This window comes from Vanessa atalanta, chromosome 12 (genome assembly GCF_905147765.1).
Source record: "Vanessa atalanta chromosome 12, ilVanAtal1.2, whole genome shotgun sequence".
Taxonomy (NCBI): Eukaryota; Metazoa; Arthropoda; class Insecta; order Lepidoptera; family Nymphalidae; genus Vanessa; species Vanessa atalanta.
Window position 1 is genome coordinate 1415450 of NC_061882.1, and position 25262 is coordinate 1440711.

General features: G+C 34.8%; 1 protein-coding gene across 1 annotated transcript; it reads left to right on the top strand.

The window, feature by feature from the left end:
- The first annotated feature begins 2238 nt into the window (after positions 1–2238).
- LOC125067821 lies at positions 2239–3783 on the top strand. The gene has a single exon (XM_047676609.1). The coding sequence runs from the start codon at positions 2490–2492 to the stop codon at positions 3582–3584; it is 1095 nt and encodes a 364-aa protein (XP_047532565.1). The 5' UTR covers positions 2239–2489; the 3' UTR covers positions 3585–3783.
- Positions 3784–25262: the final 21479 nt, after the last annotated feature.

Here is a 25262-nt window from a genome sequence, read left to right on the forward strand (position 1 = left end):
GCATGGTACTTGATAAAATAATGGGAGATATTTCTAAGAGTCGTATTAATTTAAAAAATCTGAACTTACCTCAAAGGTTACCTTTGGCTGATCCACAATTTTACTATCCGGGATCCATCGACCTATTAATTGGTTCCGATATGTTCTGGGACATTATAGGTAATAAAACTAGGAACATTGGTGACGGTAAAATAAAGTTGAGAAGTTCAAAATTCGGCTGGATAGTTTGTGGTTCATTGCCTTCATGCCATAATTATAATAAAGGTCATAAATCTGCACATTGTAACTTGGTTCTGACTAAATTATCACCCAATGATATAGATGTAATGATTCTACCTAAATTCTGGGAAATTGAAGACCTTCCTAAACGGCCTTTACTCAGTTGGAGTGAAGAAGCTTGCGAGAAGCATTTTGTGGAAAATACATATCGACTTAAGTCAGGTAGGTTTTGTGTTAAACTCCCATTACTTGACACTCCTGACTGTCTAGGTGATACCTACCAAACTGCCAAATTTAGGCTAATGAAGTTAGAAAAGAGATTTAAAAGAAATCCTTCATTAAAATTGGAATACACTAACTTCATTAAAGAGTATGCTGAATTAGGTCATCTTACGGAATCAAAGGTTACTAAGCCCTATAATTCTTATTTTTTATGTCACCATCCCGTGGTAAAACAAAATAGTGAGTCAACGCGTCTCCGGGTTGTATTCGATGGTTCGGCCTCATCATCTTCTGGGTTTTCTTTGAATGATATCTTGATGGTAGGACCGAATGTGCAAGATAATCTATTTTCTATTCTAATTAGAAGCCGTCAGTATAAATACCTTTTATGTGGCGATATTGAAAAGATGTATAGGCAAGTGGATATATATGATGACGACCGTGATTTGCAACTATTACTATGGAGAGAAAACGAAAACGAACCAATACGAACATTGAGGTTAAATACTGTCACGTATGGTACGTCCAGTGCAAGCTTCCTAAGTACTCGTTGTCTTTGGCAATTGGGCGAGGAACAGGAAGATGTACTAATTAAAACAATAATTCAACGTGATTTCTACGTTGATGATCTCATCACAGGTTCTGATGAGGAAGATCAATTGCGTCATATTAAATCCTCTGTAACAAAGGCTTTAAGTCAAGGTTGTTTTAATCTCAGAAAATTTAAATGTAATCTACCTAGTATATTTGAAGATGATCTTGACAATAATTCACAAGATAATCTTATTATTAGTGAGTCGTCTAGTACTTTGGGGTTGGGTTGGAATCCATTCAATGATACTTTGCACTTTCCATTTGAAAATATTTCAATAAATGATATCATAACTAAGAGATCAATTCTGTCCAACTCATTTAAAATCTTTGATCCACTCGGACTCTTAAGCCCGTGCATCATTCAACCGAAATTAATATTACAACGGTTGTGGAAGGATAAGGTACATTGGGATGAACTTGCGCCTATTGATATCCAACGAGATTGGCAAAGGTTCGTTCAAAATTTACGGCATTTAAAGAATTTCAAAATACAAAGATTAGTTCTTATTAACTCTCCCGAAATCATTGAACTACATTCGTTCAGTGATGCTTCAGAAGCGGCCTATGGAGCATGTATTTATATGCGATCAATAAATACGGGTGGACAAATATTTGTACGTTTGCTATGTTCCAAATCAAAGGTAGCTCCACTAAAGTCCATGACGATTCCTCGTCTAGAGTTGTGTGCTGCACTTTTAGCTGCTCGGTTAACCGCAAGTGTTCTAGAATCATTACGTTACAAACCTTCGTCTATATATCATTGGTGTGATTCGAGTGTGGTGATTATTTGGATTAACAGTGACATTAGCAAACTAAAAACTTTTGTAGCTAATCGTGTTGGTGAAATTCTTGATAATACGAAAGCAGGGTCATGGCGTTATGTCAATACGAAATCAAACCCCGCTGATCTAATATCACGAGGGGTTGATGCTGGTAATCTATTGAACATGAATTTATGGTGGTCCGGCCCAGATTTTTTGTATAAAAGGGAATCTGAATGGCCAAGGTTAAATAATAAAAATATTGCCGCTTTTGATTTACCAGAAATTAAATCGAATCCTGTAATTCTAACAGCCTTAGATATAAACTTTGAAGGATTTTCAAAATTAGATAAAATTGTAAGATCGTTTGCGTATGTTAATAGGTTTATCAATAATTTAAGAAATAAAAATATTTTATCTTTGGAAGAGTTAAATAAATCCTTTAAGCTTCTTTGTATTGTGGCTCAACAACAATCATTTCCTATAGAATATGACTTTCTGGTAAAGGCGAAGGATCTCAGTTCTAAGTCCAAATTACTTTCTTTTTCGCCATTTTTAGATGAGGATAAGGTAATAAGGGTTGGCGGTCGACTGGATAATTCTAATTACTCATTCGAAAGGAAACATCCAATTTTATTGCATTCCGCGCACCATTTAACTAAGTTATATTTTGAAAAAGAACATTTAAAAAATATGCACGCTGGCCCTCAGTTATTATTAGCTTGTGTAAGAGAAACTGTATGGGCTATTGGCGGTAGGCAGTTAGCTAGGCGCACTGTTAATAGATGTGTAGTCTGCAGGCGTGTTCGTGGTAGCACGCTCAATCCTAAAATGGGAATATTACCAGCGCAAAGAGTAAATCCTGATTTTCCCTTTTTGTCGGTTGGTATTGACTTTGCAGGTCCATTTTATATAGTTAATAGGAAAGGGCGTGGCAGTAGACTACTTAAATGTTATATGTGCCTTTTTATTTGCTTAAGATACAAATGTATTCACCTAGAAGCAGTTAGCGACTTGTCAAAGGATGCGTTTATTATGACACTGAAAAGATTTATTAGTCGTCGTGGTAGGCCAGCAGAGATATTCTGCGATAACGGACGTAATTTCGTTGCAGCAGCTAAAGAATTAACTGATTTCTTAAAACGTAATGAGGATTCTTTTAGCCATTTTGCCAATCAAGAAAAAATTAAATTTCATTTTACGCCAACATACGCTCCTCACTTCGGAGGCATTTGGGAGGCCGGTGTAAAGTCTGCCAAATTTCATTTAAGACGTGTAATAGGAAATTGTCACTTAACGTTCGAAGAAATATTAACGTTATTCGCTCAAGTAGAGTCAATTTTGAATAGTCGTCCTCTTTATCCTTTGTCATCCTCCCCTGATGATTTCCTATCTTTGACTCCTGGCCACTTTTTAATTGGAAGAGCCTTAAACGCACTGCCGTCAAAATCTCTAGACAGTATTAAGGAAACAAATTTGCGGAGATACGAAAGGCTTGAAAGGATCCGTCAACACTTTTGGAACAGATGGCAGAAGGAGTATGTGGCTGAATTACAGCAAAGAACCAAATGGAAAACCAATTTGGGCAAACTGAAGATCGGAGATTTAGTTCTTCTCCAAGAGGATCACGTACCTCCATTGAACTGGCGACTTGGTCGGGTTAAAAGATTATTTCCAGGTCCAGATAAAATCCCACGCGTCGCCGATGTCGATACGATAAGAGGATGTGTACGACGTCCATTGGTTCGTCTCTGCCCTATTCTAGCGGAGGAAGAATTTCATGGTTGAAAGATACCTTTCAACGAGGCGGGATGATGTTCCGAATTACAACGCCAGCGAGTAATTCGTTGCTATTAGTTTTAATCAGGCGATTCATAAATTCATATATAATATTTAAAAGTACCTACATTGCTCTCTCACAAAACGTTGCATCTCAGATAGCATTGGCTCGCATCGAAATTATTGTAAAAACTGTAATAAAGCAGTATAAGAAGAAATTATTGGGTTTAATTTAAGCCCCAGGGTGTCGTTGAAGACAGTACCTAATACCTTCATTCCCGTAGAGGCAATCCCATCTAGAGGTATACTAGAAAATAAATGTTTGCGTAAGGCTTGCTACGAAATCAGTTCATTTCTATTCAAATGATTATTGTGGAGCCCGCGATTACATTTATTTTTGCTATTCGAGTATCGTTTGTTAGGATACTCGGTGGCCTCGGCTGGACTCCGCATAATATTGCAATTACATTAAAATGAAAATTGCGTGATGTTTGACCGTTATGTCTATGTGATATTCCTGACTTATAATCTAGTTAGGGCCTTCCATATATATAACTTATATTGAAAATAACCGTATACGCTAACTTTACTTCTATTGGGATAAAAGATAACGAACAGAATATGCATTAGTAAATTTTACCTATGCTTGTTTTTATTCGCAAATAATGCGGCGTTTAAAATTTATAGATATATGTATATATATTTATGAAGTAACTTTAAACTACTCTCAAATACTCTTATATTTTAAACTGTCGTGCGACTGGCTTTTCACACAAATTAAAAAAATAATAACACGTTTGTAAACAAAATATAAATAATGTCTAGTTCACGAGACAAGACTCGTGAACAAGACATTCGTAAATAAAAATAAAAAACATGGTAAATATCCCGTTTTAAATACTTGTAGTAATTTTATTTTATTAAATATAATTAATTTAACATGAGGGGCGTACCTTCGTGGGTAAATTATAAGACGTTTTGATAATAGTAGAGTTGGCCCAGTGTGTAGAGTTGTCTTAGTGACTAGAGGTGGATTGTACTTACATATCTTTGTTGAATTTATCTCACGCTTACTAAGACAGGAATAAGAGTTAGGTTAATCGAATTGTACCTAATTGTCATAACTAGTCATAAAAGAGGCTTATTTCCATAAAAAATACGTACTTTGTTCCAAATATAAATAATTAATCTTGTGACAGTAATTATTGACGAACAAAATATATTAAATCAATTTCTGATAAGAATTAATTCACCTCCTTTATATAATTGGTATCATTACCGCATTCTCGCGTGTGGATAATTTTACCTTTGAAACTCCAAGTACTTTAAACACATTACATGTTCATTATTGTATTTAATATATGAAAATATGTAAAAGTTACGTGGTTCGTTTTTATTACAAACATCATTTGTGTGATTAAGTTATTCGCGTATTTTATTCACGGTTTAAACACGGTCATAACTTTTTAATTTAAATTCTTTCCTTTTTTAAATTCGCTTTACAGTCACCTTTAGGCGTGACGGAAAGGGACGGAAGAGTGTAACGGGAAGCTCGGGAAGCGTGCTCTATTTGATTTGACCAATGAGCGCGCGATCCTTGAGTAGGCCGATACGACTTGGGACCCTTCAAGAAAAAAGCGTACTTTTTCTTTAAAGACCGGCATGGTGTTGCAGATGTCCATGGGCAGTGGTAATCACTTTCCATCAGGTGAGCCTCGGGCTCGTTTGCCATCTATGACATAACCTAATAATTGATAAAACATTTTTTTTTAATTCTAGATATTGTACTTGTTACGTGACATTGGGTGCTTGAGACATTTCTCGTTTAGATTTCTGATTTCTATATTCTATACACTACAACGACTCAAATATATATATGAGGTTAAAGGTGCTGGTGTCACAATCACTACCTATTTTTAGACTATTTTAGTACTAAGATATAATTGTGAGCATTGTTTGTTAATCCAAATAAATAAAAAAAGTATTTTTGTGGCTAAAAGACAAATAAGTTTTAAATGAATATTATAGATTAAGAAAGTGAAGTATAAATAAGCACAAATTAAGCACACGAAAATTGAATAGTACTTGCCTGGGTTTTAACGCACAATCACCGGTTAAGATTCACGTGTTTCAACCACTGGGCTATGTCAAATAATATTTCGTATATTTATATTGGTGAGTATTTTTTGAGAATGTTCATAACGACGGGAATTCGGTCGGGAGGCCGTTAATTTTCATGGAAAATTCAGTTTAACGTTTATGATAATTTCATACTATCGTTGAGAATAAATTTCGGTTTAAATATACGAAAATGAAATATTATCTCCATCCGAGAATCAGAGTGTACGTTCAGGTAATTGGTACAATTACCGCTTTCGTTGCGTGTTTACGATTCCAACTGTAGTGTTTATGGGGAATTATAATTAATGTTTTGTTTTGGTTGGTGATGTTTTTTGTTTTGATATATGTACCGACAGACGGGTAAATGGGCCACTTGATAGTAAATGATCATCATTGCTCATAAGCATTGGCGCTGTAAGAACTATTAACCGTTCCTTACATCGCCAAAGCGCTACCAACTTTGGGAACAAATATGTGATGCCCCTTGGGCCTGTATGTGAATACAGGCCCAAGGCTTGGCCCAAGGCTGGCTCGAAAAACAAAACACATAGTAAGTATTGTTATGTCATTGGCGTAAATCTTGTGAAAACAATCCTTCTAAGCGAATTTTAGCCAATCAGACTAATTTCAAAGAGTAGCCAACTGTGAAGGAGATATTGTAGTGCCAAGTGGCCGGGCTAATGTTTTATGTATAATTTTGACGTTAGCGCTCTCTATACATTTATTTCCGACTGATATAATGGCGATTTTGTAACACTGGTGAAAAATCTGGTGCAGATCACAAAACTTCAAGTTGATTTTTTTAAATAAAATAATGACATAGGCGGATGCCTAATTTGGCCATCTGTTGATAAGTTGTAAACATCGCCCTTATAATTTGGTGCCGTGCAGAAATATTAACCATTCCTAACGACACCTATGTGATAACAAGCTTTGGATCTGACTCTCGGGACTGGCTTTCTCGCCCTTCAAACAGGAACTCAGCAGGACTGAGTCTTATTGTTTGTCTGTAATACATGCCTGCTTCCTACGGCTAATATTGATATTTTTTTTATCGGGAAACAATTGAGTCGATCCAGTATTAAAACTGAAACTCTCATAATTCACAGCCGGTTTTCAATTCGGTAAGTAGAAGACACTTAATAAACAAAATATGTTACCACATGATCGCTTATTACTTCGAAGTTGTACTTAGGAGAAATATCTACTGTCATTATTTTATTACGATTATCTAGAGGATAGACGTAATTAATCAGAAATGCATGTTGCTGCCATTACTGGAAATGCCGCTCTATTACGACCAGTTTGTAACTAAATGTACGGTTTATTTAGTGATTACTCAACATTACATTTATCGATATAAGTATGAGTGATTTGATTATTGGACATGCTTCACTTAATATAGTTTGTTAAATGACGATTCAAAAGTGCTTGTACAAGCCTACTCGAATAAAGTATATTTTGATTCGATTTGATTTGACAGAACTTCAGGTTAAAGTCGTAACAAAAACAAATTGTTGTGGTCATTAGAAATTTCACTAGATCTAATGAATAAATATAAATAAATATTGGACAACATCACATACATTACTCTGATCCCAATGTAAGTAACTAAAGCACTTGTGTTATGGAAATCAAAAGTAACGACGGTACAACAAACACCCAGACCCGAGACAACATAAAAAACTTATGAACTTTTTCGAGTGGCGTGCCCATGAAACCCGGTGTACAGACTACTCGACCACGGAGGTCGTCAAATGAGGTGTGGTTTATATAAAAAATTTGATGGTTGCTTTACTATATCGCCACTGCGAGCTATACGTATCAATAACGGGATTGAAAACCTCGGGTAGCTAGAGGAGTTTTAGGCCCTCAACGTAACGTAACCAGTTCATTGACAATAATGAACAAAACTTATTAAAGGTTTACCGTCGGAAATGAGTAACTACTGAGTTGCTTGCTGGTCGTACCAATGGGAACTTTTATTTTAATTTAATAATATAAAATGACATCCCAGGCACGACATCATAGACTTCTACGCTAATTTTTTTTATTCTAATTCAATCATATTATGTTTGAGCAACAAAAGTCTGAATAAAACGATTTTTGATATTTACTGCCTGGAAATATAACATGCAGGCACGTTATAAATAAAGTCAATGAGAATAATAAAAAAAGAAATGTAAAAGGCACGGAGAACTCGTCTGTAGATATTTGTTTAAATAAAAGCATAATAAATAAACAATGCCAAAATTCTTTATTTTTTAATATTCTGTATGATTATTATTTAATTATTAGGAAACAATGTCGTTTTAAAATATGCTTTACGTTGTTACACGAATGACAATTGTCTTTGACATCTAAAGCGAGCAAATTATTAAAAAAAAAACACTTTATTTTCGCTTCACGACTGTGCCTTATTCTGTGAGGTAAGCTGTCTTTTCCCGCCTTAGGAATTAGCGCATTTTTAATGTTTTACGGGGACCGCAGACGCTGCACAAGAGGATAGTCACCTGATACCTCTTTGAAGAAGGATTTTGTGCGTTTGAACGGCAAGACACCTTACAAAAATGTTTTTTTTTTATTATTTTCTCATTCTGATTCGATGATTATTAACCTTAGGTTGGCTAGCTTAATGCTAGGTAGGATAGGTGAGGTAGCTAGGAGTCTAGAAATTGACTGTGTTTACACTCCTAAAACCGCAAAAAGTATGTTAAGCCACTGAAGGTTTAAAATAAGCCATTGAAGGTTTAAAATCTATCTAGTCACTTCAAATTTGCCATCCCATTGGAAAAGAGAGTGCACATCAGTTTGTCATCAGTATAATATCTCCCGTGCAGAGATTCTGAACAATGGCTGCTACGGTTGAAATTTATCAGGACATCGATAACATTTTTTTTTTTTACGAATTATATCGATGCTTTGGGCAACGCATTATTTATAATTATTATTATCAAATGAGATTAAGATAAAACGTTACTATGTGATATATGTTTTATTATTATTCGATTGTAAATGTTTAAAGCGGATTAAATTAACCGTTGAAGTAGCCGTGTCGCGCCGCAAGCCTATTTAATAATTTAAATTGTCCACATATTTTATACCGTATTCAATCCATATAAATATTTAAAGTAGTATTTTTTGTTCGTCAATTTGATTTTATGTAGAGGGAAGAGGCTTAGAAACTTTTATATCACACGGTTATATATAGTGTATCAAAATGTCACATAATGGAACTGTACAGCTGTGAAGAAAAAACTTCACAGGTGGTAGGGCTTAGTGCAAACCCGTCTGGGTAGATAATATCCACTTATCAGATATTCTACCGCCAAACAATCGTATTCAGTATTGTTGTGTCCCGATTTGAAAGGTGAGCGAGCCAGTGTACAGGCACAAGGGATATAACATCTTATTTGCCAAGATGGGGCGCATCGACGTAAGTAATAGTTAACATATCTTACAGCGTCAATATCTATGGGTGGTGGTCACCACTCACCATCAGATCAAAAAATTTGCTAGTCCGCCAACCTATATCATAAAAAAACCCAGTAAGTTAAACGGACATGACATGAATCCAGTGGATTCTCAATACATAGAAATTATGCAAAATAAAATTTGTCAAATAATTTATACATATGAATTAAACTAGACCTAATTCTGGTATAACGCACACGAACCGTAACGAACAACCCTTATTCAACAAAGTACAAGACTCCGGCTTGCGGCTGTCACCTGACAAGTTCTTTTTAAGCGTGTCTTTCATAATTTCCTTTCTTCCCCTATCCCGCTCGCTTCCAAGATATTATCTTTTATCTATTTGCAGAATTAAAAAGCTGCATTATGAAGAACCTTTTACGAACAGACTACGTTATCCCGAGGTAATTGTTAGTGATGGAAGGAAAAAAACTCGTGTGTGAAATCACTTTTATATTAGGTCTTAAAAATTAAATAACTTTTAATATATGATTAAGTTTAAATTAAGATTTTTATTTATATATTTTTGTTTATAATTCATCTCTTGCTCGGCGGTGAAGGAAAACATTGTGAGGAAACCTGCATGTGTCTAATTTTAACGAAATTCTGCTACATGTGTATCCATCAACCCGCATTGGAGCAGCTTGGTGGAGTGTGCTTCAAACCTTCTCCACAAAAAAGGAGAGGAGGCCTTAGCCCAGCAGTGGGAAGTTTACAGGCTGTTAATATTTTTTTTTATATGGCATTGGTTGGCGGACGAGCATATGGGCCACCTGATGGAAAGTGGTCACCACCGCCCAGACAAAGGCGCTGTAAGAAATATTAACCATTCCTTACATCACCAATGCGCCACCAACCTGTGATCACACTGGCTCTACTGCTATTTGGCGATAGAATATCTGATGAGTGGGTGGTACCTACCCAGACGGGCTTGCACAAAGCCCTACCACCAAGTAAAATAATATATTTTGAAGTAATATATTTTGGATTATTTACATAAACAAAGTACAAAAAGTTGTTTGAAAATTTTAATTTGTAATTTGAATTAAAAATGCCTCTGATGTCAGTCACGCTATGGCACTTTTAAAAATACCCCTAAAACGTTCCTAAGAGTCGATACTTTAAATAGAATAGATGTTTATTTATTTGAAAATCAAGCCTTTACTATAAATATGTAAAAATCTGAACAAGTATTATATTTTAAGAGGATCCTTGTAAAATATTGATGAATTGACGTCTATAAGTGGCTTTAATTGGTACGACGCATGTTATTGAATAGAATTACGAACAGAAATGGTATAAATTTCACATTCAATTGTTTGTTCGCCCACCCTATCTTCATACCTTGGCTGATATATAAATCTTTAGGCTATTCTTGGTGGCGATCTGACACGACCGATAAGACAAAAAAATCAGCGGTACGGGAATGTAAAATTGTCCAGTTTCCAAAATAACAGAAAATCCCAATAGCTTTTTATTGGTCTGAGTTTTACCCCGGGCCACCCAAGCTAAGATCTATAACACGCTCGCCTTTGTGGGTCTTCCATACTACTATCTGCTCTAAGGTATGTATCAACTTCGAAAAGGCATATTCCAATTATGTTCGCAGTCTCCATTGTCAATTATTGTCGTTACGATTAATTAATCTGTTTATTAACTCCGTCACAATGAGTTCATTTGTTGCCGGACAAAAGGTACTTCATTACGCAAGTATTCGAGTTTATTTCAGAGTCTGAAAATAATGTGATGTGACAATAGTCGACGAAAAGATGTGATTTCCAGCACTTTCGAATTTGTATTTTTTTTGTTATTTCGTCTTCATTTCAACCATTGAAACGAAAATTAAGCACCATAAAATAATTTTGACTAAAGTGAGAAAAAAATGATATATCAAATTCTAAATTTAAAATTTATTATTACTAGTTTGTCTCCCGCAAACCTTCGCGTTTATTGAAAAGATTTTTTAGAAATTTCGAAACCTATCACAGGTTTTATTAAGATTTAATTTCATTGTGAACTGCAAGTCACTCATCTACATTTGGCGCGAAAATTATGAAACTTATTTAAATGAAAATTTTAATTTCAAATAATTTATAGTTCAGTTAGAATCGGAGTTTGTCGCAAACAATTTACTTGAATTTATTTACGTTTCTATTTAATTTTTCTTATACAGACGTAGCGCTCTCTAGCCAGAGCAACTTGTGTTATGTTTTATTGTAGTCTGAGTGAACTATAGCCACTTGGACTATATCATACATAACGTCGACTTATTTTAAATATTGTTAAACGTGCTGTAATATCGAAATAGGACAACCATGTCCTGTAAAGATATGTATACAGTTTTGTATTATAAATAAATAAACTTGTTTCCGCTCTTTAAATTTTTTTTTGTTAAATTATAACAATTTAGTAAATTACAATTAAAAATACTCTTAAATTTTCTGCACATCTACGGCTGGAGCTCTTCAGAATGGCTTGAACCCGCAATTATCGGTTAAGATGCACGCGTTCTAAACAATGGGCCATAGTGGCAATATATGTATATCTATTTATTAACTACAAGAGACGATATGACGATATGACGATATGGATAGAATGGTAAGCGCTATCCGACTGATACAAAAAGCATGTAGAATTTAATGTTAGTTATGCTTCAATCTGAAATAAAGACTATGGCGTGGAAAATATTGGAAAATATTCGTATCAGCCAACATTTCTGCTTTTACGAGTACTTTTTGCTAGCTTTTCAATACTTTGTAGTTTTTAATCTCTCGAAATATCAAGATTTCTCTTATGCAGTTGTGTTTTAAAAACATGGAGTGGATAAAAAATATTTACCAACATTGGCACGAACGATGCGGATTCAAATAAAATGAAAATTTTCCTTGTTTATAATATTAGGGAGAACTATGAAATAAATAGGGAGTTTTATTATTAGCGGTAAGATCTATTGAATGAGAATGAGTTGGACTGTTGTAGATATAAGATGTTCTACACTAAAGTTGTGAAGGCGTTGAGTATGCTTTCTGATTCTTCACTCCTTAAGTTCTTCCTACACTTTGTTATAAACTGAATTATTAAAAGCATTAATACTATTTTTGAATATTATATGGAGGAACTTTTTTATCACAGTGTCACGTCATTTTTGAATGCATAACCGCGGCAAAAATAAAAATGCTAGAAACTTACGTCATTGGTTTTTTAGGAACCGACTTTTAAACCTTCAAGAAAAGAGTTTACGAATTTTTTAAGGGCTGGAAATGCACTTGCAAGCTTTCTAGTGTCGCATGGGCGATTATAGTAACTTATCATTAGATGAATCTCCTGCTCGTTTGCCAATATGAAACAAGAAAGATATGGATCGCTGGAAGAGAATCGAATTTGTACCTTTTCGGTACAGAACGATCAATAACATTTTAGCTGAATTGCCAATTCTGTGCTCAATAAACATTTTGTTTTTTTTATGGCATTTGTTGGCGGACGAGCATATGGGCCACCTGACGGTAAGCGGTCTCCACCGCCCATAGACAAAGGCGCTGTAAGAAATATTAACCATTCCTTACATCACCTATGCGCCACCAACCTTGGAACTAAGATGTTATGTCCCTTGTGCCTGTGATTACAATGGTTCACTCACCCTTCTAACCGGAACACAACAATAAGAGTACTGTTATTTGGCGGTAGAATATCTGATGAGTGAGTGGTACCTACCCAGACGGGCTTGCACAAAGCCCTACCACCAAGTACATTTAGGCCGTATTCGGTGCTACTATAAAACAGATAAACGTATGTCCCATGTCATTTTTTTAATCTTTGCTCTCGATTCTCATTATACTAATAAAAATTGAATGACATTATCATTCTTAATTAAAATTAAGAAAATATGTGTATAATGGCACTACCATGTACATCGGTTTTCATGGGTCCCGGGGTCCCGGGTTCGATTCCCGGCCGATGTAGAAAAAGTTCATTAGTTTTCTATGTTGTCTTGGGTCTGGGTGTATGTGGGGTACATGTCGGTCACCTCCTCGTGGTGTACCTTGGGCAACGGGACCGGCTTGAGTTTACTCGTCGGCCACGGTTAAGACTGACGGGAGGGATACTGCGGGGCTGCTCCTATTACGTCCCTGATCGGCGTCAGGGCGGACCATGTGAGTGACCTCGTTGGCTAAGAGGGAGTGGAAGGGCTCGCTACTCGAGCCGCCCAAGTGTTTTTCAACGGTGGTCAGCGGCGGAGCCAACCATTTATCCGCCGCAGGGCGTCAGCATCGTTGACACCCAGCCTCCAGTGGCGGACTCGTGGGAGTTGGCCACATTTCCACGTGGATGAGAAGGGGAAAGGCACGCACTAGGCTCGCTTTCCAGGAATATTTAGCTGCCTTACAGCATCTGCCGCTGGTGGGGTCGCGGTTGCATGCCCTTGGCGATCCCGTGGACTCACCACTCGGCGGCATGGTGGAAACTTGAGGATGGTTTTAGTGGGTAGGACAGGGCATTAGCATCAGCGTGCCTTGGTACGGGGCATTAGATCCCGGTTGAGTCCCACATACCCGTTCCGGTCCCCTGACCGGGCGGCATGCGTAAATGCATTTCCTCCAATAGACTCTAAGTTCCAATGGGGCCCCCATATAAATAAATTATCGAATAAACTCAGTTCTGCAGCCTATGCGGTAAAAAAAATTAGACTTTTGACTGATGTGGATACGGCTCGCCTTGTGTACTTTAGTTATTTTCATAGTATAATGTCGTATGGCATCCTACTCTGGGGTAATGCAGCTGACATTAATACTATTTTTGTACTGCAGAAGACGGCTATTAAAATAGAGTAAATTTAAAGAAATTGAAATAATGATTGTCGCTTCTCAATTTATTTTTGATAATGTTATGTATGTACGTAAAAACATAAATGATTTTCCCAGAAATTGTGACGTACATTCTATTAACACTAGGAACAAGAATAAACTTGTTACTCCAAGTACCCGATTACACAGGGTTAGTAACTCTTTTTTGGGGCAATGTATACGTTTTTACAACAGGATCCCAGAAAACGTTAAAAATTATTCAATTATAAAATTCAAAAGAGTCGTTAAAGAGCGTTTGTGTGCTAAAGGATATTACAACACTAATGACTTTTTAGTTGACTGCACACCTTGGGAATGAAATGATCGCCTCCAGGCTGTTTCAAATAACTAAAACATACTTATCATTGTACCTTCATGGAAAATGGTTAAAAAAAAAGAAAAATATATATCCCGCTGAGTTTCTTTCGCCGGTTCTTCTCAGGTCCGAGGTGCTAAATTCCGAACCGGTGGTAGATTTTTGACAATCAATAAGCAAGTGTAAACACTTCTATATTGAATAAAGATTTTTGATTTTGACTTTCCTCGTAAAACAAAAAAAAAATAGGGTCTGGGTGTATGTGGTACCGTCGTTACTTACATTGGGATCAGAATAATGTATGTGATGTTGTCCAATATTTATTTATTATTATTTATAGTCGGTTTTTAAATACATAACTGAAAAATCATACCAAGAAACTGGTTATCCCATTGGAGCGTTTAGATGAAAGCACTTACTCTCAGAGACGGTGTTTACAGTAATCGACGTAGACAACCTCCACTCGTTAAGTGTTCAGAGTAAATGGTTCAACTAGTTTAATGCAATAATTATACAAATTTCATTGTATATCATCCTTGTATTATAACGTATTATTATCATTCTTATATATAGTATTATTTAATATGGTAAAGTGAATTCCTTCTGTTACATTACATACTTATAAGTACATCAGTCTGTTGTACTGCTTATGATGGATAAGTTACCTTTAAAATGCATAATAATATAAATATGTTAACTGCCAAACCTTTTTTGATGACTTCATATATAATATATTTCCGTACATAAGATTATTATTAGTACATAAGAGGAAATTTTAAAGTGGCACCGGTAACCGAGAAGTTATCTGGAAACAGGCTGTCTTGGTATGGGCATGTTATGCGGAGGAGTGAGGACCATGTTGTGAGAAAGTTTTTGAGAATGGATGTGGATGGAGGTAGGGGACGACCAAAGAAACGATGGGTGGATTGTGTGAAAGACGATATGTTTAGAAAGAATGTTACTTGTGAGATGACGTCCGACAGAGAATTATGGAAAAAGAGGACATGCTGCGCCGATCCCAAGTAAAATTGGGATAAGGGCAGGAGGATAATGATGACAGAATATAATTCCGTAAATATATGTGATTATAGTTATTATCATGTGCAATAAATATAGCATATATATATATTTAGTTTCTATTATTAGAGACTTACCTGATGGAAAGTGAACCATGGACATGTGCAACACTGGAAGGCTTAGTGCCGCCTAAAATATATTATTATAAATAACATTCGTAGGGATGGGATGATCTACTCTGTAAATACATCGAAAAAAAAAGGATTTATTTATAATGCACAAAAAATAGAACCTTTTAATTTTTATCATATGAGATGGTTCTTGTCTTAGGGTTTTACTGGGACCACTATAGGTATTTTTTTCAGAAAATAAATAAATAGTAAATACTCATAACTATCACAGACTATCTGTAGACATCGAAAATGTATAAATACAATTATTGATATTGTCTAAAATACATAATTTGTTTCTTTTTCCGAATAATTAATTAATTTCTTGTGTTCTTTTCCAGCTGGAACCGAAAAAAATTTCCTTCTAACCAAATAGCTCGCCTTCCAGGAGTCTCATGTATATAGATGAGACTGTCTGTATTTCTGTAACGCTCTCACGGGCTCACCACTGACCTGAAGTTGATGACATTTAGTATAAATCGCGCTTGAGCTCAAAGTCAAAGTCAAAAATCTTTATTCAATATAGAAGTGTTTGCACTTGCTTATTGATTGTCAAAAATCTACCACCGGTTCGGAATTTAGCACCTCGGACCTGAGAAGAACCGGCGAAAGAAACTCCAAAGAAAGATACATGCATACTTTTAAGACCTAACACTTTACGACTAACTCCTAAGACGAGAGAGGTACGGGCGACAACTTGTTATTATTAGATATTGTTTTTAAATTAATAAAACAATTCTGAATATAAGAGTATACATATTTATGTAGGGGAACCCCCCAGAGCGAAAGCTAAACACACAAACTAGGTTACTTTATAAGCGAACACAGCTTACCTCGTATCACTGAGACGTGAGTCGTTCTATTGGAGTGTACTTCTGTGTGTCGGCGCTGCTTACACTAATTGCAGTAGACAGACACTTCTTGATGTCGGAACTCACACAGAGCTTAGAAGACAAACTTAACCTGCATTTGTTTTAAACGAAGGGGTTATAAGAATAGATTTACTGTGTCAAAGTTGTTGGGTATGAAATTATTTTAAGTTTTTTCGTTCTTGGAAACGTTTATTTTACTTTTTTCGAATTTGTTTTTTCCAAATGTCCAATGGTAGCAACGACCAAACGATCCATTACATATATGACGAAATAATTATTATATATTATAATAAAATGCTATTTATACACGAGTTGCAGTCACACTCCAACCAATCTGGTATTTTAATACCTTAATAGCTGTGATGCTGGATTTATCCGCAGTAATTTCAGTTTGAAATAAAATAAAATGTTATTCTGGATAATAGGTTCAACAAATTCAGATTTTATGTACTTACCTCATTAGTAAGTAGATGTTTTCAATAATACTTTAACTTAAATACCAATTAAAATCCTTCTGCCACGATAAATTTAACTGAAGTTAAAGTAATAACATTGGACTTTCATAGCACAACCACTCTGTGGAACCGCACAACCACTCTGTGGAACCAGCTTTCGCCGGCGGTTTTTCCGAACCGATACGACTTGGGAACCTTCAAGAAAAGAACGTACTTATTTCTTAAAGGCCGGCAACGCACCTGTAACCCCCCTGGTGTTGCAGATGTCCATGGGCGTGGACATCTGGTGGTAGTCGCTTTCCATCAGGTGAAGCTCCTGCTCGTTTGCCCCCTATACCATAAAAAAAAAAAAAAACTTCCAACATGCAAGCCAAATTTCAAGATTGTATGTGCTATAGTTTCTAAAATTTCGTGACTAATCAATATAAAAGCGAAATACCACTCACTTCGCTTTTATATATATATTACCGGTTATGATTACAGAGATAGCCCAGTGGTTAGAACACGTGCATCATGACCGATGATTGCGGGTTCAAACGCAGGCGAGCACCACTGAATTTTCATATGCTTAATTTGTGTTTATTATTCATCTCCTGCTCGGCGGTAAAGAAAAACATCATGAGGAAACCTGCATGTGTCTAATTTCAACGAAAATCTGCAACATGCGTATCCACCAACCCGCATTGGAGCAGCGTGGTAGATTATGCTTCAAACCTTTTCCTCAAATAGGAGAGGAGGTCTTAGCCCAGCAGTGGGAAATTTACGTGCTGTTAATATAATGTACCGGTTAATTTGTTACAATATATCTTTACGCAACGTTGACTTATTCGAATCGACGGAGTAAAAACCACGCCCCATTCAGATAAGACAGATAATTGAATTCCCAAATTTTTCCAATCAATTAAAATTCATGAATTGAAAGTCTGGATTAATCTCACCAAAATTATGGAGGGCCGAAGTTATCCTTGTTAAACTAAGCACAAAATTAAGTCACTAATTTCTCGTGACAAATAGACTCGAATCTGTGCCCCTTCGATTAGCGGCAATTGCTTCGGATAACCCTTTACTTTATCGGCTTATCCCAATACAAATTATCTTGAAAGGTCATTGGCTTTCCGTAGTTATAGTTGCTGATATAATTACGTATCACATTTCGAGTCAATGAAGATGTCGTCTGGAACTTACGACATCTAATGTACGCTCATTTTTATAATGTATATAAATAAAATGTAAAGTTATAAAATAAAAAAAGAATCCTGATACCTTAATTATAATTCTGCTTTATAAAGCGAAAGGTGTTGTGATGGTTGGAATGAAGTTGCTTTCACTATGTAAATATGTATTAAAAATTTACTTGGTGGTAGGGCTTTGTGCAAGCCCGTCTGGGTAGGTACCACCCACTCATCAGATATTCTACCGCCAAACAGCAGTACTCAGTATTGTTGTGTTCCGGTTTGAAGGGTGAGTAAGCCAGTGTACCTACAGGCACAAGGGACGTAACATCTTAGTTCCCAAGGTTGGTGGCGCATTGGTGATGTAAGGAATGGTTAATACTTCTTACAACGCCATTGTCTATGGGCCACTACCACTGTGTGACAATGGGTGACCACTAAGTGAGGATAATTAAATAACAAGAAACAAAATTGTTATTACAAAAAGATACGAAGTAACGAAAGACTTGATGATGTTTATGTCTTTGTTTTTGTAATTATATTCTACTAGTGTAGGAACAACGCTGCTAGAAAAACTGTGGGGCTATTCGTACCTAATCAAGTGTACTACGCATACTTTTCAAAATAAATAGCAACAAAAAATTTAAATAAGTATTAAAAATAAACAATTACGTTATTTGGAACTATGGGTATGTATGAGTTTTTAATTAAGTCTTAAATTTAATTTAAGGTGAAGTAGCGAGATTTCATGTAACTAAGAATTTAATTACATTTCTCGAACGAGTGAAGTTTTAACAAAACAATAGTTCGAACTACATCCGTATATCGAAGCCAATCTGATAAGGGTCAAACCACACTTGAACGTCATTTTAATGTGACGTTTTTGTATAAAAACTTACTAAGCCTGGGTGCAGTTTATTCTTAAAGATAATGATAATAAAATAATTAAATAGCATAATTATAATTTATACCCTGTAGCACTCAGAAGCAATATAGCTGTAGAACCTACTACTTAAAACATGTTTAGAATTGGATCCTATTTCGTCCTTGGTCCTATTTATTTTACTATACATATATATTGGGTTTGAAACTTTTGTATGAAAATACATACAGTTAAAATTTAATAAAAACGATGTTAGTCAAAATTAAAATCATTAAAATTATAAAAAAAAGCGTTAGTTAAATGCGAAGAAGTGTGTTTCTTACCACACGAACATAAGATTGCGCAAATGTCTTTAAGAAGAGAAAAGTTTTCCTATTCATTACAACTTCGGTACCTCTTGTTAAAACAAACTTACACATTACTATATCTACTAAAGGCTGAAATACACGTGACGATACAACTTGACGTACTAAGACTACGCTTTTTAAAAATAGTAGGCGTCTCACTGACAGATTTCGGGAAAACCGGTCATTTTTTACGGAGCAAAGGTAACTGTGCAAGAGCTCCTTACTATACTACTAATATTTATAATGAAGTGAATGTCTTCATTTCTGCTACTCTTTCACATCTTGACTACGTAACTGATGCTTGTGGAGGTTTTCTTACATGTTATTTGGGACTTGGAAAAAATTAGGGCACATCTCATCTGCTCTGTTTCCCCCAACTCTTCACCTCAATAAAATTTTAGTGCATGTATGTGCACAAGCACATACTTATCCAGTCAAATAATTTCAGGTATTTCTCTAATAATTGGCTCTCTTAATGTTTTAATATCTTACAATTATTTTTTAAACGAAACGCATAAATATAATTTATTTATTTATCATTAGTATATAGTTTTGGCGATTAACTATTTAGATTATACTTCCAAAAACTCGGTAGTCACTTTTTTCAGTATCCAAATACAAACAGATTAGAAAACAAAACAACAAAACAAATAAAAGGCTTTGATTTTGTATTCGCTTTTCTTTTGAATTTCACCGCGCTCCCTTTTTTATCTGAGCTATAAACATTACCCAATTGAATTTACACAAATACTTCGATAGTCATTGAAAAGGGAAACCGTAGCGAATCTCATGACAGCTTTTCTACACATTAAAAAGTCTAAATTATACTTTACAAAATTACAAATCCCAAAATCAGAGACTAACTCAATGTCGTAACACCGGGGAATATATTATCTGCGAAAGTTGAATGGCTAAATTTGTTATCAAATCATTTTTAATAAAAATATTTCCTAATTAGTTGTTGTATAAATAATACAATCCAATAATAAAATATCTGTAAAGCTATTTTGTAAGAAAAAACTCAAAACTCAATGCAGAAAACGAATAGTAAGCCAGTAACTTACGCTCCCAATAACATAAAAAAATGTAATCAGGAATCCTCTATTTTTCTGCATATCTACTTATCTATGGTACAAAGTATTTGTAATTTATAATGACAGTAATTTACCTTTCACCATAAATGGACTATTTTAATCAGACGAGATACAAAAATATATTTAGAAATTGGATTGGTAGATCTTGAACTTAGCGAAAATGCCATGCCATATAATTTGTTAGACCTATAAAATTTATCAAAGATTGGATTAGTTCATGTAAATTTTCTATTGAGGACTCAAATAATAATCAACTTAGCATTTAAAATTAACAGCGTCTAATTATGACACAATTTAGCAAAGAACCACTTTAGTACCTAAGAGAAGAAGTCACAAAAAGAGATCCGATATTTATTCTTCAACGTTGATTCACTAAAATTCGGCCAATATATATACGAAGATATATCTCTTTGTCGAGAACGAAGTTGTAAAGACAAATTTAATTCATGAAAATCGTTATTGTTGATTGCATTTAAACCGGCGACAACGCGTTAAGCAGATATTCGAACGACGATATCAATGCATTTATGAAAATACATTTCCAAATATATTTTATTAATAATAATAATTACCAATTTTAAATAGTCAGCATTAAAATGTTTTAACTAACGATATTTTCTCTATATGCAATAATATTGAGACGACGGACCTCATTTTTCAGCTATTACACCAACATTAACATCTGTCACTAAGTTTTTTCGTATTAAAACATCAATCTAAGGAATAGTAAAGCCATTTGGCTCGATTCCAAGCAAAAACAATAAAACTAAAGCCTTTGGAAAAATAAAAGGAAGTTCGAAAATTCATTTGGACCCGCCATGCTTACTGGTGTTTGTCTAACGTTGAGTTATTATTTGGATCGACGATTTTATTATGAGGGGATTATTTGCTCAAGAAACTAGTACGTAGATGGTTTTATTCGAACTTTTCATTTATCTTCAGTAGTGGAACATTTCAATTATAACACGTCTTCATTGATTTTAAGGGTTTAGTCATTTACACGTATTATACATACATCGTTTTTACATTTAATATTAAAAATATGTATTTAGTGTGTATCTTTTGTTGGAGACTCATAAATAAATAAACACGATATTGATTACTTTGTTGATCTAGTGGCTAAATATAAAGCAAATTTCGAAGGCCTGAGTTCAAACCCTAAATTTGCAAATAAGACTTTAATGAGTTTGTGTCGAAAACCTCTCAATAGTAGCTCAAAGTCTAGAACCCAAGTGCAACCCTGGTTCTGTACATGAACTCTTTCCCGTCGTCTTGGATTTGTCATTCCTTTGGATTATGAGGGCGAGGGAAAAGAGTATACCGATGTTTACGCATACATGTGTACGCTATAATATTTCCTGTGTAGATCTTGGTCTCCTTTGAGATTGGCCACTATCGAAATCAGTCAGGATAAGAATAAGAAGAAGAAGAAGAAGAAGAGAACTGACGCTGTGTTGCGGTCCATCATTGGTATTCTCAATTATATACTACAAAAATATGATGCCATTTCTTTAGATCATATTTGATATATCGTAGATATTGCACGTACAAGGAATTTACTTTTTTGTGATGGTATGTGATTACCAATTGTGACTATAAACAGTTGTGCTGTAATACGTAATATTATATTAGCTGGTACCTACTCAGCTGATGGTCTGAAACAAAGTAAAATATATAAGGAAATACGTCAATATTTTTAAATGCTTAAAATGGAACCCACGGAAGCGTAAAACGCTATGCAAAAGCAGAGCACAAGAGAGCCACTCTATAAAACAAAAGAAAATCATGAGCCGTACTTTGACTGTAATTTAAAATATTCTATAAAGTATTCAAACAAACATTGCGACTTAGTATACCCATTAACTATTTTTTTATTATTAAGCGATGTCCTCCTTATAGATTCCAATTAAGGCCATTTGCAACTAAGAATAGCAAACTGTGCAGGAGATATTTTAGTAAAAATGTTCTGCTGACGAAGGAGTCCTCCATATTTGACGTTGATAATTTATAATTCGATGGAATATGATGCAATCCAAAAGTACCAGTAAGTTCAGAATCAAAGACTTAACGTACTTTCTGAGACAAAGGACTATGAACCGTACCAGCTTTTAAGATCAAGGTTAACTAATTGAAAATCTCTCGACGTAAAACCCAAGATCTCGAAATCGGTTTTATTTATTTTTTCTCCGACAGCCCAGACACCCGAGATTACGCCCTTGCCGACTCCGCCGAGCGGTTTCGGCCCTTTCTCGTTTCCGCTCCAACTCCTACTGGACCATAACAAGCTCACAGAAAGAGGCTACTACCTCTACACCGATTCCCTGCGGATATAACCTAACCACTAGACCAATAACGCAGCCTTATTATTATCAAAGACGAAAATTGCGACGCACTTTACAAAAAATCTGCATCCCTCAGGAATATCGCGCAATGTTATCTGCCAGTAATCCATGTTTGAGTAGTTGAAGCCATGAACGTTTTAATACAATATATATGACTTTTGGTTCCTGTCGATTTTATTCTAATTTTTTTTTAATATTTTAAATTTTGTATTCGGACATAACATCTTGGGTTTAAGGTGACGCATTGACAGCTTAAAAAAATGCTTAATATTTTTAACAGTGCCTATGCTAGTGAGTTATGGTGACCACTTGCCATCATGTGGCCCGCTTGCTTGCAATGCAGTTTGCCAACCTAATTTATAAAAAAAGTTGAAAGATGACGTCGATTGTTTTATTGCTTCTTTATCGACGTTCACATTGAAGAAAACGTAGTTAAAATATAATAAAATTAAATATATTATTGCACTTTAAGTGACATTGACTGTTGATTCAGAATATAATGTTAAAAAATAATAATAATATCAATCATAATTTTGTTATAGATAGTAACAAAAATGTATTCAATAAAATAAACATAGATATAACACAATTAGTGACGAGGCTTTTAACTAGCGCCTGTTTTTGCACTAATTCACAAGCTTCATTGCATCACACGAAAATGTACACAATGCTGTACGTAATAGAGTCTTATTTAACAAAGTAAATCCCCATCTATGCTTTAATTTTCAGCCTGGGGTCGTTATAGCAGCCTAATACAATTTCTCGCTCCAGCAGTGACCGCGTCCCTTGGTCTCAAAACAATTAGTAAGGCGACATTCATTTTTGTGTCACTCCTAATCCCTATTTTGCTTGACATCCCTCTACTTAAAAAGTTATATATAGTATTTTCGTAAACACAAAAACATTTTTCTGTTATTCAATAGGGAATACACGAACAAATACGAGGAATAATATACTTGATGGAAATAACTGGAATGATTGTATTGTATTGTTTTTTTATTAATACTTTCAATTTATCTACAACATTGCAATTCTAAGGAATTTTCTGCCTCGCAGAACTACTCTGTAGTACTAGTTTTCACTGATGGTTTTTTCGAACCGATGCGCCTTGGTAACCTTTAAAAATAGAGTCAACTCTTTTCTTAAATGCTGGCAACACACCTGCAAGCTTTCCAGTGTTGCGCGATTCTAGTTACTTTCCTCAAATGTAAACAAATTATCTGTGTTATTTAATTAGTGGAAAATAATGTTTTTGGCTGAATATTACTTTCCTTATACTTCATTCCCTTAATAATTATCTGGAACCTTCTGCTTAGTATAATATTTATATAGCGTGTATACTTATATATGTTATTATTATCTATTGTATAATAATATATTGTATTGGACTTGTTGAGCCGAGATGGCCCAGTGGTTAGAACGCGTGCATCTTAACCGATGATTTTGGGTTCAAACCCAGGTAAGCACCACTGAATTTCATGTGCTTAATTTGTGTTTATAATTTATCTCTTGTTCGGCGGTGAAGGAAAACATCGCGAGGAAACCTGCATGTGTCTAATTTCAACGAAATTCTGCCACATGTGTATTTCGGAGCAGCGTGGTGGAATATGCTCCAAACCTTCTCCTCAAAAAGGAAAGGAGGCCTTAGCCCAGCAGTGGGAAATTTACAGGCTGCTAATGTAATGTAATTGGACTTGCTAGATGTGTCTTGTGAGTATATTTCTGTGGGGTTGTCTGGATGATATCACTATTTCAGTGTAATATCATTACTTTGTATGCATTATTTATTTTTTTCAGTTAATTTTTTTTTTTTTCTTTTTGGCACGATGTTCTTAAACGCCGCTTACAGTAGAGTGACCGCTTACAGTAAGGGAAAACTTCCTTCTCTTTCTCTTTCTTTTTATCTATTTCTAGTATATACGGTTTTATATAATATAAAATTGTTTTTTTTTTGTATCTGTTATTCAATACATAATCCAAAACGAAAGAAACTTCGGTCGAACCGGGTGTTCCACCCTCACATTTTTATGTAATTAATATATTTTTGCTATTTTTATTAGAAACTACCTTTGAAACAAGTGCTTTACATTTAATATAACCGGTTAAAAAAATGTTTTGATATTGTTATTAGAACAAAAATAAATCTCATACGAAAAAAGTATACTTTGATTGTGATCAGTCATTGAAGATAATTACATGATCTTACAATTAAAGGAATAAATTTAAAACAAATGAAAGCGACACTATTATTAAGTATATAAAATAACTCTCTTTGTTTTTGTAACCATGATTAAAGCTATTTATTTCATTTGTCGTACGTCATTGGTCGATGGCAGCTAATGACGTCTTAAGCGACCAATGAGAGTGCTGCATTTCGTCATATTAGTAAAACTTGTTTTGATCAACGTTTCAAAAACAGGTTCATCTGCCTAAATTGTTGAATTCCAACTGTTGTGACGACACCAAGTCTATATATTATCTAATGATTAACTAAAACGTCGAAAATAAAGACATTAAATTATATTAAGGAATTAAATTTATTATCTGAAATAAAAATACGATGAATTAATAAATGTACTAGAC